The 17,293-nt window shown below is 37.6% G+C and overlaps 1 protein-coding gene across 5 annotated transcripts in view; it reads left to right on the top strand.

Moving 5' to 3' along the window:
* Nucleotides 1–17,293, top strand: part of MYO16 (myosin XVI) — a 546,696-nt gene that overhangs the window by 265,388 nt on the left and 264,015 nt on the right. For all 5 annotated transcript variants that reach the window (XM_082435257.1, XM_082435255.1, XM_082435256.1 and 2 more), the window contains 2 exons: nt 4,916–5,026; nt 13,968–14,033. In XM_082435257.1, the coding sequence (XP_082291383.1) occupies nt 4,916–5,026; nt 13,968–14,033 (177 nt within the window). The remainder of the gene's footprint in view (nt 1–4,915; nt 5,027–13,967; nt 14,034–17,293) is intronic.

The raw sequence follows: 17,293 nt of genomic DNA, 5'->3' as shown, positions 1-17,293 counted from the left end.
TCTTAACTTTTTTAAAGGTCCTATGAACTTTCTGTAAACTTAAATACATATTATTAAGTGAAAGAGTCCAATCTGAAAAGGCTACGTAGTATATGATTCTATTATTTGACATTCTGGAAAAGGCAAAACTATGGAGACAGTAAAAATATTAGAGGTTACCAGGAGTAGGGGCAGGGGAATAAATAGGTGGAGCACAGGGAGTTTTTAGGGCAGTGAAACTACTCTGTATGACACCGTAAGGGTAGATACGTGATATTATACATCTGTCCAAATCCATAGAACGTACAACACCAAGAGTGACCCTGATGTAAACCATGGGCTTTGGATGATGATGATGTGTCAGTGTAGGTTCGTCAATGGTAACAGAGGTACCACCCCGGCGAGGGATGTTGATAACCGGGAAGGCTATGCATGAGTGGGGCCAGGGGTATATGGGAAATTTCTGTACCTTCCTCTCAATTTTGCTGTGAATCTAAAATAGCTCTAAAAAATAATATCTTTAAAAAAAATGAGAGGACATTCACAGCATAATGTCAAGTGTAATCCTTGCTGAATGACTTTTCAGTTTTTAATGTAAGCTCTTTATAATTGTATCCTAGACACTAAAAGCAGCTGTAATCATGTTCTATTGTTCTGGTATTAAACAAGGAGAGGCTAGTATTCAGGTTTCATGTGCATATGTTATCTGTGTAATATTCACTTACATCTCCCACTGTGTGCATCATGCTGTCATTCGTTCTTGGTCATGAGGTGCTTGGATTCTTGGCAGGACTATCCTCACTCACACTTCACAGGAGGGCTTTAGAAAAGCCTTGTCAAAGCAATAAAGTTCTGATTCACATTTTAAAGAGAAACACATTGTGTAGAATTCAAGTTGAAACAAAACCCACAGCATCTCTCCTTTCAGATTTTTAGAAAATGTAGGTCTTATCAAATGGTAACTCCATGCATGAATATTCAAGACTTGATTTAAACTTTTTTTGGTTCTGATAGTCACCAAAATTCACATTCGCTTTATAATATCTCTGAGAATGTAGATTTTTTCTTAAGATGCTCAAAATATGCGACATTCTTCCTTCTCTTCACTTTTTGTTCTGTTTTCAGCTCCCATTCCTTGTCTCCCCTGCCCTCTTCCATTCTTTTCTAATTTCCTAACTGCTTAACTTCTTCTTTCCCTTCCTCCCTCTCTTCTTTCCTTTCACAGTATATTTATTTAAATTTGGTTCCAGCTTAAAATTCAGGTCAAATTTTTATCCCATTTACTGAAGACATGTTTTCCTGGGAGTAAAGAGACAGGAGGATGAGTCAGGCAGATTTGCTGTGGCTCAGGTCTGCTCCTGGAGCTCTGACTCTAGAAGCCCCTTAATCTTACTAAGCCCCATCTGTAAAATGGGAACATAGTACTCACCTTATTTGGTTGTTTTGAAGATGACAAAAGACTAAGGCTATAAGGTGACAGCACAATTACCAAGAACAAAAACTCAGCAAGACATATTTATTGTTTTTATTACAGTTATTTATATAGACTGACTGTAAGGTTTTGCCAGAGTCGTTGAATCCTCTATCCACTAATTTATCTGCTCTTAATTCATGTAATTCCAGTCCACACTGGGTTTTCTTTTTTTCAATGTAAGTATGGATTATTTTAAAAAATAATAATAGAAAATAATACTTTCAGAGCTTACAAACGCTTTCACCTATAATATCTTTTTTTGAATTTTATTTTATTTATTTTTTATACAGCAGGTTCTTATTAGTTGTCTATTTTATACATATTAGTGTATACATGTCAATCCCAATCTCCCAATTCATCCACCACTACCCGCCCCCCAACGCTTTCCCCCCTTGGTGTCCATGTTTGTTCTCTACATCTGTGTCTCTATTTCTGCCCTGCAAACCGGTCATCTGTACCATTTTTCTAGGTTCCTAATGCATAACATATATGCGTTCTAATGCATAACATATATGTATTAATATACAATATTGGTTTTTCTCTTTCTGACTTACTTCACTCTGTATGACAGTCTCTAGATCCATCCATGTCTCTACAAATGACCCAATTTCGTTCCTTTTTATGGCTGAGTAATATTCCATTGTATATATGTACCACATCTTCTTTATCCATTCGTCTGTCGATGGGCATTGAGGTTGCTTCCATGACCTGGCTGTTGTAAATAGTGCTGCAATGAACATTGGGGTGCATGTGTCTTTTTGAATTATGGTTTTCTCTGGGTATATGCCCAGTAGTGGGATTGCTGGGTCTTATGGTAATTCTATTTTTAGTTTTTTAAGGAACCTCCATACTGTTTTCCATAGTGGCTGTATCAATTTACATTCCCACCAACAGTGCAAGAGGGTTCCCTTTTCTCCACACCCTCTCCAGCATTTTTTGTTTGTAGATTTTCTGATGATGCCCATTCTAACTGGTGTGAGGTAATACCTCACTGTAGTTTTGATTTGCATTTCTCTAATAATTAGTGATGTTGTGCAGCTTTTCATGTGCTTCTTGGCCATCTGTACGTCTTCTTTGGAGAAATGTCTATTTAATGTCTTCTGCCCATTAATCCCCAAGATTCTACTGTGGGCAAGTTATAATTCACTTTTGCTACTTAACTGACTCTCAAGTTTCAAATTGAGTATTTAAACCGACCAAACTTAAACTCAGGAAAGTTAAACAAATTGCCTAGAGTCACAAGTGTTTCTTTTCTGCTGTATCCAGTGCTCTTCGGAGACACGACAGCAAGCTCCGGGTTCATTTCCCAGAGCCCTGCTGCCCTCAGGAGAGAAAGTGTGTGTTCCATGGCTGCACGTGCATATAGGGATTTTGAAGATTGGTGATGGTTCTCTTCCTGTAGTCCTCGGACATACCAGCATCCAAGTACACAAAAGTGTAAATTCTCAGCAAGCAAAGGACCTGATATATTGCACTCGCTAAGAAACATCTCATAGAATACAAAGCAGGTAAAAACAAGGTGCTGTGCAGGCACGGTGATGGGCTTCAGCTTTGGGAAGCTTAATATTTTGTCAGATCATCACCCCTTTCCCTGTAGGACCATCCCGGTTGGCTCATTCTTTTCTAATTTCTTCTTTCCTCTTCTTTCATGCCTACTTATTTCTTTCCTGCAAACAGCCTTTCCCCAGAATCTTCTTGCTCTTATCCCAATTGTCAGACCTTCTGTTTGCCCACTGAATTTCTGGTTCCTGGACGTGCACTACTTATGTCCTAGAGAGAGAAAACACAATCAAACAAAACAGAACAAAACAGGAAATTTGACAGCACTCAAAGCAGTGTTGGCAAGTAGAGACAAGGAATCAGTGAATTCAGAGTATTTCCAAGGTGTAAATTCCTTTTGGGTCTTGAAACATTTCTCAAAGTGTTTCTCTAATTTCTTCCTGACTTTCTATTCTGAATTATGTCTGTTTTGTGTTTCAGATTTCCATTTTTGGAAATGTATACATATATAGAGAGAAATGTATGTATATACATGGATATTTGTATATCTTCATAAGAACCATAATGATCAATCCTAGCGAAGATGTTAAGTTTTGTTTTTTGTTTTTTTTACATATTTATCCCGTCTCTGTTTTGACTGTTGTCATAATTGTTTGGGAGACACTGGTAGCATACACGACTGAGTCTACAACTATAACATAAAAATATTCACAGACATATTATCAGCTGTCACAGTGCTTTAGGAATCTTTAGAAAGAATGTGCCCCTTGCTTAAGACTGATTGTCAAAGCTTCATTCCTGATCATTTTGGAATCTGTTATGCTAACTACGAGGAATTCTTCCCTTGATCTACCCTAACACTGTATTTTCACGTTTCATTACTACAAGCAGGCTGGGAAGTCTTCACATTTTTACTGTCAGCCTAGTAGTACTTTCTCTAACCCCTGTAGCAGCTGTGACTGGAGATGAAAACCCTCAAGAATTCCAAAGAGATGCCGCAATAGCTCTTTCAGCCTTGTTGGAACAAACGTGAAACTTCTGTTAGTGCTATTCATGCTTTTTTTTTTCTTAATGTGCATGCAGAAATTTGCCTTGAGCTCCTGAGAGCTGTGGTTATACGAGGAATTTTATTATCTTCGCGTAAATCATTACTTCTGAAGGAAAAAACATCCTGCTCTTGGTTTTTCTCCTTTTTATGATTGCTTTGCGAGTTCAATATGTATGCTAACCTGCTAGAGACCTTTGTCTATATAAATAAAACTAAACATTGCCCATTTCTGACTTGTAAATAATAGATTTTTATCTAATTTAAATATTTCAAATTTACCTTTTTTTTTGAAATATTGTCCAGTTTTTCAACTCTGTCACTCAATATAAAATTGAGTAGGAAAGCAATGTTTTTCTTTCTGACAGAATCATCTTAATCTCACACTACTTTAAACTTAGGAGTAATGTAGAACAGAATAAAATTCACGAGCCAAAATTCTAGAGGCTACTTTTAAATTCCAATGCCTTCCTCCATGTATTCAGAAACTGAAGTCCAGGCACACTGCTTTCTTCCCATTCCAGTTTCGTGATAGGAGTTTTCCTTTAGCTTTGGAAACACTGAAAAACATGAGCTTTTCAACAGCTGGTCTTAAAAAGGACTCAGCACAGTTCAGAGCTGTCTAAATTAGACTTCACGATTGGAGGGACGTGGGGTCACATGCAGGTTGTGTGTGTAGGTGCGTGTATGAATGTGTGCCCGGGCTGGTGGGTATAGAACAGAGATTCTCACCTGAATACATTTCTGTGACTGTTGAATTTTTTGTTCCTTACAAGTGAACCATTTCATCTTTTAATAACAGTTTCGAATTCATGTGGTCTGTAAACTTTTGACACGTAATTGAAAATGGAACAAACAACTGTGAAGACAGTTGATTGGAAAGCAATTAGGATTGATCTTACCTACTTTTCCCCCAGGTCAAGCTGATACCTCCCGCTCCGAACGACGACCTGGCAACGCTCAGCCAGCTTACCGACAGCAGCCTGCTTTATGAAATTCAGAAGCGCTTTGGGAACAATCAGATCTATGTAAGTGCCCTTGAAATTGCCTTTTGCACTGCTTTTGTCTTGCTGCATATTTTCACCCTTCAGTGCTGCAAATATGACAAGGAAGGGGCTCATTGTTATTTCTGGTCATGCTGATAGCTTAAGGTGCGTTTCTCAGAGTTTGGGTCAATTCTTCTGATTCAGTTCTAAGGCAATTTCTGCAAAGATTCACATTTCAGGGTTGTTAAGAGAAAGTTGAAACCCTGAGGGTAGACAGCTTTCCTGTTGTCATGTTTGCTGGAGAAGAAGATCTTGCTAGAACCAGCAGGATCTGCAGATCACTTATAAAAATGCTGTTTGTTTCATCTGCTTTAACTCAGCCTCCTAGGTCTGGAGAATGAAGCTAAAGAGGAAAAGCTAAGTGTGCGTGGACGATGCTTCTCTATTTGCATGAAAGAAAAACGATTGTTCTTCTAAATTATCAGGAAATGTCTTTGTCTAGTAAATAATTTATATACACATCTCTGGTAATAGCATACAAATATATGACTCAGATGACAAACAGCATGGAGAATTGATTTGCTGTGGTTCCCTTCTGGTTTATACGTGTTATTTCTTCCAGTACGTGTATCAGTTTTGACACTATGCAATCTCAATGTCTCTCTCTCTCTCTCTCATTGATTTTGTTAAATTCATCTCAGAGCAATTCAATCAGAATGTCTATGGAGAAATCTGATTATGCTTATGTCTGCTATCCCTTTTTGATAACACCTGTTTTTTTTCCTACTCTACTGAGAAACTGATTAAATAATTTTCATGTAAATGTGAAATCTGAGATTTCTTTACAAGCAATAAATTGTCAGGTGCTGATTAACCCATGAACATTCAATGCAGTGTCTTAATGATGGGATAAATTGCCCGCCACTGTAAATACACTTAAAATTAAATACTTCTATCAAAATTAATGGAATTGAGTCATCAGCAGAAAGTGGTGAAGCCTGGTTAGTTTGGTCTGTTACTACCCTGTTGCTTTTGTGTTATTTTTGTTCTCTTGTCTCTCCTTTTCCAGCATCGTGTTGATTCTTCTTCGTTTTAACTTCTTAATCACATTATCAGCAGACCACTGCTTGAATAGTTTTGATTTCTCTTATTTCTTTCATGCTTTTCAAGTGGCTTTATCTCCCAAATATCATTTAATCTACTACTCTGTATCCCAGTGGGCACCATCCTCATCATCTTTTCTCCAGTAGCCTCCTGACTTTCTAGAGGAAACTTCATAATGAACTAGAGTAATTTTCGTAAAGAACAAATGTAATCTCGAAACTCCCAGTCTTAAAACTTTTCTGAGGCTTGTCATTTTTCTTGGAAGGACAGCCACAAGCCTTATTCACGATCTGGTCCCTAAACACTCTCATTGGTGATTCCTAGTAACTGGTCGCTGCGCTCCTTCCTGCGTCAGGGATTCCCCTTAGACTGTCTTTTTTTCCATAAAGTTCTCTTTCTGCCTCCACGTAGTACATAGTTTTATAAACTCCCACTCAATACTTCTTCATTCTTTAAGTAAACCTTCCCAGAACTTCCAGATTAAGTCACTGTGGACCATCTTTCTGTAGCACACTTCTCACTGCTTGTGATTATAAACCTCGTTGGTGGTTTGATTAGCATCTTGCTGCCCTGCTAGACTCTGAGCTCAGGGGGAGCAGGAGTCCTGCTGGTCTTGCACTTTCTCATCTGAAATGACAACTACTTCCCACCTGTTTATCCGAGTCACGTTGCAAACCCCACACAGTGGACCACCTTCGTAGACTCTCTTTGCTAACTCTACTGGGTTTCTCTCTCTACCTGGATAATCAGAATTAGGATTCCCTGCTTTGCTAAAGTTCATATAAAATACTATTAAAAAACAAAATTCAACTGAGTAAATTTTAGTGATCTAATTGGCTTTATTGAATGATTCATGAATTGGGCAACACCCCATCTAGCTAGTAGAGGGGAGCTCCAGGGGGCCACAGAAAGGGAAGGGTTTTAAAGGCAAGATAAGGAAGTCATAAAAAATAGTGCTTCAGGCTTAGGTAACTACCTGTGGGGAACAGGGGGGTCTATGTAGCGATTACCTCATCATCTTTTGGGGAATGGAGAGGGGCCATGTGACATATTACCTTACTGGTACCAAACAGAAAATTCCTGACTGTCTGGTCAAGACCACATTTCTGGGGAAGGTGGAGGCTTCAGTTAGGTTAGGTATTATGTCGGATAGCCTGGCCTAGCATACCGGACTCTATTTTGGGCCTGTGGTTTTCTTTTTGAGGATATAAACTTTTCACTGTGTGAGACATGATTTCCTCTTCTGTAGACCTGAAATATTGAAGGGCTGAAGTACCTAGGATCAATTTTGTAATGAGTACTCCAAGTTATGGTACTTGAATTTGCCTTTAATGGATAGACAAACAATTTAAACGTTATTGATTGAATAGTAATAGGTGATTCTCGCAGTGTATTCTCTGGACCATTGGATATGTGAACTTTTTATTACCAGTCTGCCCTCAGAGTAAGCTTTTAGAAACTCTTGTAGCAATCTAATGGTTTAATTTCTGTCTGTTGACTCTCATAAGAATCAAGCCTTGCTTTTTGTATGTCTTTGTCTTTTTCAATTTCATTTTTCCAGGAATTCATTTTTTATTATGTTTTGCAGAAGTATTAGTCCACAGTGAATTGGAAATAAAAGTGTTCCTTCCCCACAAATACAAAAGCACTACTTTAGTAGATGTTTCAACATTAAAATATTCAAATTTGGTTGTCCTATCCCAACATGCCCCTCCCATGCCCCTCCTATCTCCGTTAATGACAACCTCTTTCAGTTTTCAGGCCAAAATGACTGGAAGAGTATTGGTGCTTCTTTTTCTTACATACCCCACATGCGATTTCCCTGCCAATCTCATCAGCCCTACCTTCAAAATGCAGACACCTCTACCGCTGCTCTCTGGGCCCATCAGAGCCCAAGAGAAAACATTTCAGCTGAATTAACTGTTTAACCAGGGTTTTCATCTCTTTTTGCTATAGTCCTATAGTCTGATTTGTTATATAAGACGATCTTTCGGAACAATCTGTAAGTTGCTGTTTTAACTGAGTGTATAGCATCCCGTTTGGATATCAGATTGCGAAGTTTCCCTACAGTCTGTAGGAGTAGGAAGTTCCCGAACCATCAAACAGAAAGTGAATTGCAGGTAATGTGATATTCACTCACCAGGAAGTGCACAGAATAAATAACATTATTAACATTCAAGTAATAGTTTTATAAACTATTTTTATCACAAAATATATTTTCAGATAGTCCCGAATTCCTTCAATATTTAGGCCAAAAAAAATTATATCTCCATAAAAAATGCATTTTAGGGTATTTTTATTTTATTTTAATGTTCCTCATCTTTCTTAATTAACAGATTTCTCAATTCTCCCTCAATCTACTTTCTATCTTCATTTTTCTTCTCTGGAATTTAAGACTAATTTTCAGATACTTCACTAATAAGGTTCCCCTTTGGTTCAATTATTTCACTTTTATTTCCTTCCTCCTTTACTTGGCTATAAAATGCTAGCCAGTCCTTCTTTTAAGTGAATGCTGTAATGCATTATGACATATAAAGAGAATAATGCACAGCTCATTAAAGTATTGCTTCATGAATTTTTATTTGGTGAACACACCCATGTAACCAGCAGCTTCATAAAGAAAAGGAGTGTAAGAAGTTCCTTCCCCAGTTTTCCGTAATCATTACGAAAGATTCTGGCATATACTCTTATGGATTAGTTTTGTATTTCTTTTAATTTTGTATAAAAGGAGTCATCCGGTATATTCCTGTTTGTGTCTGTCATCTTTCATCATCATTATGTTTCTGATACTCATCTGTAGTGTTGCTTGTAGCAGCAGTTGTTTGTTTTTATTCCTGTAAGTAAGCTACTGTACAATAAGCTACTGTATGAATATATCCTCTTTTATTTATTTACTCTACAATTGAGGAATCTTTGAGTTGTTTCCACTTTTTGGTTACTATGAATAATACTGGTATAAACCACGCTATGCCTTTTGGGGGGCACACATATTAAGTAGCTCTTGGAGTAACACACAGCCTCACATCTTTTGTGAGGCGCTCACCTAGGACTAGAGTGCCAGCATCATCTGGTGTGTTCAGCTTCAGGAGATACAGCCAAATAGTATCTCAAAGTGGCTACATGCCCAATACAGACATCTAGGTTTCCTCATCATGACCAACACTGGATGTTATCAGTATTATTTGTATTATTAATTAAAAAAAAAAATCTAGCCATTCTGGCAGTTGTGCAGTGGTACTTCATTTTGGTTTTAACTTACATTTCCCTGGTAACTGTCAATTTTAATAATATAATAGCCAGTTATTTTACCAGCAAAAGCAAGTTTATTCAGGAATAGCAAAGGAATTGAAATTCGGGTTGTGCAAACTATGGCAGACCACAGGCAAATCCAGAAAACAAGGAAGGGGAGCTTGCTTTTATAGGGAAAAGAGGGGGTTTGGGAGAGGCTGTAATAACTAAATGATCCATTGGAGGAAGTGTGGAGTCCAGAGCATGCAGGCTTCTCATTGGTTGGGCTGCTCCAGTCTCTGATGGGCGAGGCTGTCCTCAAGGTGAAAGATGTTTTTTTCTTTCTGTTGGTCAGTGAAATAGAGACATCTTTCTGTTATAGATAGATGTAGGGCTCTTCCTGTTTGGGGTAATTAAGAGTGCATGGTAGGGGTGTGAAATCACCCCCTCCAGACCTGTTACAAGTCCAGCTTTAGCTGAGGTTTTTAAAATTAATTCCACATAACTAATGATGTTGACCGATAGGTGTCTGTTGCTGATTTGATTGTCTTACCTTGTGAAGTGTCTCCAATTATATTGCCATTTAAAAATAAATGGGTTGTTTTACATTTTCTCCTTGATGTGTAGGGGTTTCTTAAATATTCAGGATATTCTTTCTTTGTCTGATATGTATAGATATAGATATATATTTATTGCAAACATTTTCTCCCAGTTTGTGGCTTGCATTTTAGTCTTCTAAAGTGTCTTTAGATAAAGAGAAATTTGCAATTCTTACAAAGTTCTTTAGGGTTAGTACTTTTTGTGTCCTGCTTAAAGAATTTTGGCCTTGGTCCTGAAAATATTTTCTTATGTTTCCTTCTTGCAGTTTGGCTGTTTTAACTTTAACGTTTCAGGTGTATTACCAGTGTGGAAATGATTTCACAGTGGTAAAAGAGGAGGGTCAAGATGAATATTTTCCCATGTGGATTCCCCCCATGCATTGCAATGAGACCTTTGTTATAAACAAGCTTGCCATGGGGAGTGAGTGCCTCTGAAATTGGTCTTCTGTTGTATGGATCCGTTAGTCTGTCTGTAAACCAGTACTAAAATATCTTAATCATTATAGCTATATAATAAATCTTGATATATAGAAAGTCCTCTGACTTTGTTCTTCAAAATGTCTTGGCGAATGACTCTCGGACATTCATACATATTTTAAAGTCCACTTATCAATTTCCATTGGATTTTCATTGGTATTGCTTTGAATGTACAGATTAGATGAGAATAATTGAGATTTTTCCAATATTGGATTTTTTGTTTCATGGAATGTTACTATCCGTCCTTTGGTCATCTTTAATTTTTCTGGAACATTTAAAAAAAATTGGTATAGAAGGCCTGTTTGCATTAGATCTATTTTAGGCATTTTTCAAGTTTTGATGCTATAATAAATGTTATTTTCTTATTGAAAATAACAAGCAATTGTGTTTTCTAATTGTTTATGGCTAATATATAGACATACGATTTTGATTTTTTATAAACACATTTTATTCATCAAATTTGCTATATCCATATGTAAGTATTAACTTAGGTGGAGATTCTTTTGGCTTTTCTGCACACACTGCTATGTAGTCTCCAAATAACGACTTTCATGTGTCTCTTTTAAATCTTGATAGATTCTTTACTTTCTTTCTTGCATTGTTTCATGGTATAAGGCTGTTAATAAAAAGATGACTGGCAGTGACAATAATTGACATTCCTGTCCTGTTTCTGATCCCAGGGTAAAGCTGTTTTATTATTAAAATCTGTGTTTTATCATTAAAATCGGTGTTTTATCATTAAGCAAGTTGTTAGCAGTAGCTGTGCCATAGGTGTAATAACTTTTTTTTTTTTTAAGGATTTTTTTTTTTTTCCCGCTGTGTTGGGTCTTCGTTTTGTGCGAGGGCTTTCTCTAGTTGCGGCAAGCGGGGGCCACTCTTCATCGAGGTGCGCGGGCCTTTCACCATCGCGGCCTCTCTTGTTGCGGAGCACAGGCTCCAGACGCGCAGGCTCAGTAGTTGTGGCTCACGGGCCTAGTTGCTCCGCGGCATGTGGTATCTTCCCAGACCAGGGCTCGAACCCATGTCCCCTGCATTGGCAGGCAGACTCTCAACCACTGCGCCACCAAGGAAGCCTGTAATAACTTTTTATAGATTAAGAAAGTTCCGTTATATTAATAGTTTTCAAAGTTATTATTATTTTTAATCAAGAGTGGGAATTGAATGTTATTAAATGTTTTTTGTCATTTATTGAGATGATCCTGTAACTTTAGTTCTTGACTCCTTAGTATTATAAATTACAAGGGTTAATTTTCTAATATGAAGCCAACCTTGGATTAGTAGAATAAAGCATATTTGGTTGGAATATATTATCTGTTGAGTGTCTTATTGGATTCAACTTGTCAACATTTTTCTCAAGATTTTAGCATGCATTTTAATGAGAGAGACCAGCTATAATTTTCTTTCCTTCCAATATGCTGGTTAGGTTTTTAATATCCAGTTTATTGAGGCCCCTTAAAATGAGGTGAATCATGTTCCCTCTTTGCTGTTGTCTGGAATAATTTGTACACCATTTGTTTATTTGTACATCAGCATTGAGAAGAATGCACTGGTGAATTCTTAGTTTTCTTTGTGGAAAGGTTTTAGACATAGGTTCAATTTCTTTCACAGAAAATAAAGCTAGTTAGATTTCCTGTAAGTCAGGACATTTGTTTTGGTAAGATGGTGGACTGTTGCCCACATCTTCTGAATATCCAAACTTAGTGACTCAAGTATGATCCCTAATGTCCTCTTCATCTGTTTTCATGTCAGTGGTATCTGTAGTGATGTCATATTTGGGATATTGGTAGTTGGTGCATTTCCTCTTGTTTCCTCAGTCAATCTTGTTAGGGTACTATGTTTTTATTAGATTTTTCAAGATTGCCTTTTGGCTTTTTCTATTCCTTGGCATTTGTTTACTATTCCTTTAATTTCTGCTCTTTTTTTTTTCTAAGTATTTGTTTATTTATTTATTTATGGCTGTGTTGGGTCTTCGTTTCTGCGCGAGGGCTTTCTCTAGTTGTGGCAAGTGGGGGCCACTCTTCATCGTGGTGCGCGGGCCTCTCACTATCGCGGACTCTCGTTGCGGAGCACAGGCTCCAGACGCGCAGGCTCAGTAATTGTGGCTCACGGGCCCAGCTGCTCCGTGGCACATGGGATCATCCCAGACCAGGGCTCGAACCCGTGTCCGCTGCATTGGCAGGCAGATTCTCAACCACTGCGCCACCAGGGAAGCCCTAATTTCTGCTCTTATATTGGCTATTTATTTAATTCTGCATAATTTTATGTAATTTGATGAGCTCCTTGAAATGGATGCTTAGATCATGATCTGCCTTTCTTCTTTTCTAATATATACATTTCAGGCAATAATTTTCATACCAAGTAAACCTTTAGTAGCATCTCACATGTTGTAATATGTCATAATCAAAATATTTTCTCATTTGCATTATGATTTCTTTTCTGGCTCATAGGTTATTTGCAGATGTATAAGTTCCAAACATTTGGTGATTTTCTAGGTATCCACTATTAATTTCTATCATAATTCTCCCAGGATTAGAGAACATACTCTACGTGACTCAAACTCTTTGAACATAATGAAACTGGTCGGTGTTCAATTTAAAAGAATGTATATTGTACAGTTCTTGGTAATAGTGTTCTATATAAGTCAGTTAGTCAGCTTGGTAATTATTTATTTCAAAATTTTGTCTGTTCCATTAGTTACTAAGAAAAAATTGTTAAGATTCCCCACCATCACTGTGAGTTCATGTTTCTCTCCTTATAGTTTTATGCTAGATTTTAGTCTCATAGAATTTTAGAACTGCTATATCTTCCTGATTTATCATTTTATTATTGTGAAATGTCCCTTTTTATCACTGGTACTGCTTCCTACCTTAAAGTCTATTTTCTGTGAATTGAATATTGCTAAACCACCTTTCTTGCAGTTATTACTGTTTTCATGTGTATCTTGCTTCGTCCTTTAACATTCAAGTTTTCTTAGTCTTTATACTTGAGTTAGCATTTTAATCCAGTTCATAATCTTTGTCATTTAATTGTTTAGTAGTTTGCATTTGACATAATTACTGATGTATTTGGGTTTAAATCTAACATTTTATTATTTGATTTTTATTTGGTCCATCTGTTCTTTATGCCTTTATATCTCATTACTTGTCTCTTTTAAATTAAAATTATTTTTATTTGCTTTTTGTGCTTTACTAACTTTTCTGTTATACATTTTATTATTATTCTTATGCAGCAACATAGAATTCATACCCCATTCACTGCCTCCATTCTATTTGGCCATGTGTTTTAATTTTGTATGTTTTTATTCAACTGGTGATTATAAAACCCCTTTAAGATAAGAAATTCTTAGAATTCAGTCATTTCACTTGTTATGTGTTCAATGGAACAAGCCTATTGCTTTAATTTTATTTGAATTTTCTATTTATTTACAAACTGTTAAAACAATTCACAAAATGGTAAAGTGTGATTTTTACTTATTCTCTATATTTTGCTCAGTGATTTTAAAATTATATAATTTTTAACTTTAAAGGTGCTATTTATATGGTCCAATGACTATTTATATCCTTTCCTTTTAACAGACTTTTATTGGGGACATCCTCCTGCTTGTTAATCCATTCAAGGAGATTCCAATTTATTCCACCATGGTGAGTATAAAATTTAAAATATCATTTAATAATGTAGAGTAACACTCACTAGACATGCCTATTTGTATCAAATGATTAAGAAGAAAAAAGCAAAACAGTAAGTAAAATCAAGCTTCTCAGAAAATCCTACACTGAATGGTTAGATAATAGTGACTTTAATTTCTTCTGAGAAAATATTGACAAGGAATGTTATTTTGTCAAAAGATCTCTTTGCACTTATAATGTGTAATTCTTATGATTGTAGTCACTAGACAGACGTCTAAAATCAAATGTTATATTAACTATTTCCCATGTATTTTTGATTAATTCAAGGTCAGTTGGTTTAGAGTTCTTTGAACATCATGACCGCTTTCAGAAGAGTATTATGATGTTAAAGCAATGGAATAAGAAAGGATGATACTGCATTTATACATTTTTCTAAAAGACTTTCCAGCTTTAATCATGAGACTCAAAATTAAAAGAGAAATTGCTTTTGGAAAATCATTCCAGGCAACTGAAAACACAGTATGATCTTTGCCTAGTATTTTTGGATCAAACATACTGTCATGGGAGCGCTCTATGTTTTGTGCAGCCACAAGGCTGCTTCCAGTATGAAACAGAATCCCTAATAAGGAGCAGGAGATGAAAGGAGGAGACGTGTGTTCTTGAAGCAGGGACACACTCATAGATGCTGGAGGGGGGATGGGGGTAGGGGAGAGAAAGAGAGAGGAAGAGAGAAAGAGGTTACCCTCTCTAAACTCCCAAGGAAGCTGCTAAGAATTACTACAGAAATGCTTCCCGGGTACGAGAGGACCTCTCACTACCCCACCTTCCACTCTTCTTACCCAAAGTCAATTCCACCGTTGCTTTAAAACTGCCTTGGAACTTGCCCACCCTCCTCCTTCCCCCCGTTCCTACCCCAGCCTCATCCCTGGGCTGTCTGAGTGTGTGTGGAAGCATGACCGACGAGGGCAAAAGGAATTACAGGTACCCATAATCATCTTGGGAGTTCTGTCATAGGAGAAGGTGCAGGAAAAGGAGGGAAAGGAGGAGGAGGGGGAGGAAGAAGAGGAGGAGAAGGGGGAGGGGAGGTAACAATGACAGGGAAGATGGTGCCATTCAAGAACCCAGCCTACGACATTGGCAAAGCAGTATTCAGAAAACCGACGCACAGGTGAACATCTGAGAGTAAATGCTTGAGCAGTGAATCTGCATCGGCTTCTCACACTCAGTATCAGACTTTTCTCGGATGCTTCTCGCCATAACCTTTACTATGGAGTTCACAAAGCAAAGATAGATCACCTTGAAATCTCAGTGTGCAAAAGTCTGACACATTCAGGATAAGTACCTGGGGGTGACTTCTCAAGGTTATAATTTTGACTACACACAGTACAAAAGTGATCAGTCATCCTGCATCCTCGAATTACAGGTGAGATTAAGCTCCGCCTAAGTGTAACACAGCACCTAGTGTGGGATGCCAGGCCTAGGGCTTCCTTTGCTTTCACATTCCATTGACTTTCAGATGCTGCTGGACTCCTGATGTTCCCATGGCCAGGCATGTTGGGATTTGGCAAGTAGCTAGGGTGGCTGGGCTTCTTAGCCAGGGAAGGAGAACTCTACTGGGTTTAGTATAGGGTTTAGCACACGGCAGGCCTGCTGCAAAGGGCTTTACATATGCTACCACATGTAATCCCAAAAGGGACCCAATCAGTGTAAGTGTTACCATTCCCTCTTTGCAGATGGATAAACTGAGACTTAGGAGATTAACTAGGCTTTCTAAAGTTTTCTCATGAGTGGAAGAGACAATTTAAATCCAGGTCATGTAGCCCCAGAGCAGATGCAGGACAGACTACTCTCAGGGACCCAAATGCTGAGCCCAGAGACATATAATTAGTCATTTGTATAAAACAAACTTTTTTTTTCCGGAGTATGTCATCTATATATAGGTATAAGATAATGAATGGGAAATCCAATCAGGCAAGTAGAGTGACATGTTCAGACTCTGGTGTGAAAGCAGCAGCCACGCCCCTCAAGCCCTTGGCATCAGGTTCCACAGATTACCAGGTCCCTGATGTCAGGGGCCCGTGAATGGCCCTCGCATAAGCTACAGACTGCATGGTTGGCTTCAGAGATCAGAGCGTGGCAGCATCCTGCAGTCTCCTGGATGTTTATTGACAGGTATCGTGCACAGTGGAAAACAGGAGGGAATTGATGCATAAAGAAGGACCTTATTTATATGGGATCACAGAGTCCAGCTAGACTCTAGAGACTAGAGATAAGACTAGAGATAACCTGAATGAAGCTTATGTGATGCCATCTCAACTGTGAAAGAGCACTTAAAATGTCCACACGCCAAAATCCTCTTGTTCCCAAATGATACAGACATGGAGAGAATAAGGTGAAATGGAGAGAGATGGCCTGTGGGAAAGGAAGGGTCTGACCCTGACAATATTTTCTGGACCAAATGAGAACATGCAATAGTATTAGTAATGATCATGGTAACCAACGTAAAGTCGTTGGTTTGTCAATCACTCAGAAAACTAGAACGGCTTGGTGAAAACCTTCAAGGTTCAATATAAATAAGTGGAAAATGCTATTCTATTAAAATTATTTTTTCATATTTACATTACTTCTTAAGTGTAGAATTAGCATCAAGCAAAGTATTACCAGGTGGTAGCAATGGAGTATTCTACAATACAAACTCTAACATTGCATGAAAAGAAGAAGATTTACAGGAAAAGGGAACTGAAAAGGGTTATTGGTTTGATTATCATGAAAAAACTTTGGACACTCACGATTCTTTACCACATCTAATGTGTAGTGAAACTTAGCCTAAGGAGAATACCTAACTCCAAATAGGTTTGAAGAAACACAGCAGGAATGTGAGATGAACCCCATGTACAGGTACATTCAGGCATGCTCCTGGGTCTCTTGGGTCTCACTTTGTTGATAACATCTAACGAAATCCTTACTAGGACTTTACAAAAACAAATGGAGTTTAAAAGCATTTTGTCAAAATTAGGTTAGATCCAGGTTGGACTTGGGGAGAAAGTGAAATAGTGTTAGTGCAAGTTTTAAAAAAACCAAACAAACCCAAAACAGAAATTTATCCTGCAAGAAAACAAAGGTGGGCTAAACCTTCCTACCTGGCTTATGAATTATCATGTAGATGTCACTATCATTCAAATATCTTTTATATTTATTTTAAATTCTGGAATAATTCAAAATGCAAAAAGTTCAAGTATAATAGACAATGGTGTGCCCACCCCCCATACATGTCT

This window comes from Balaenoptera physalus (assembly GCF_965194825.1).
Source record: "Balaenoptera physalus genome assembly, chromosome: 18".
Lineage (NCBI taxonomy): Eukaryota > Metazoa > Chordata > Mammalia > Artiodactyla > Balaenopteridae > Balaenoptera > Balaenoptera physalus.
This window is presented reverse-complemented; position numbering and strand designations above follow the sequence as displayed.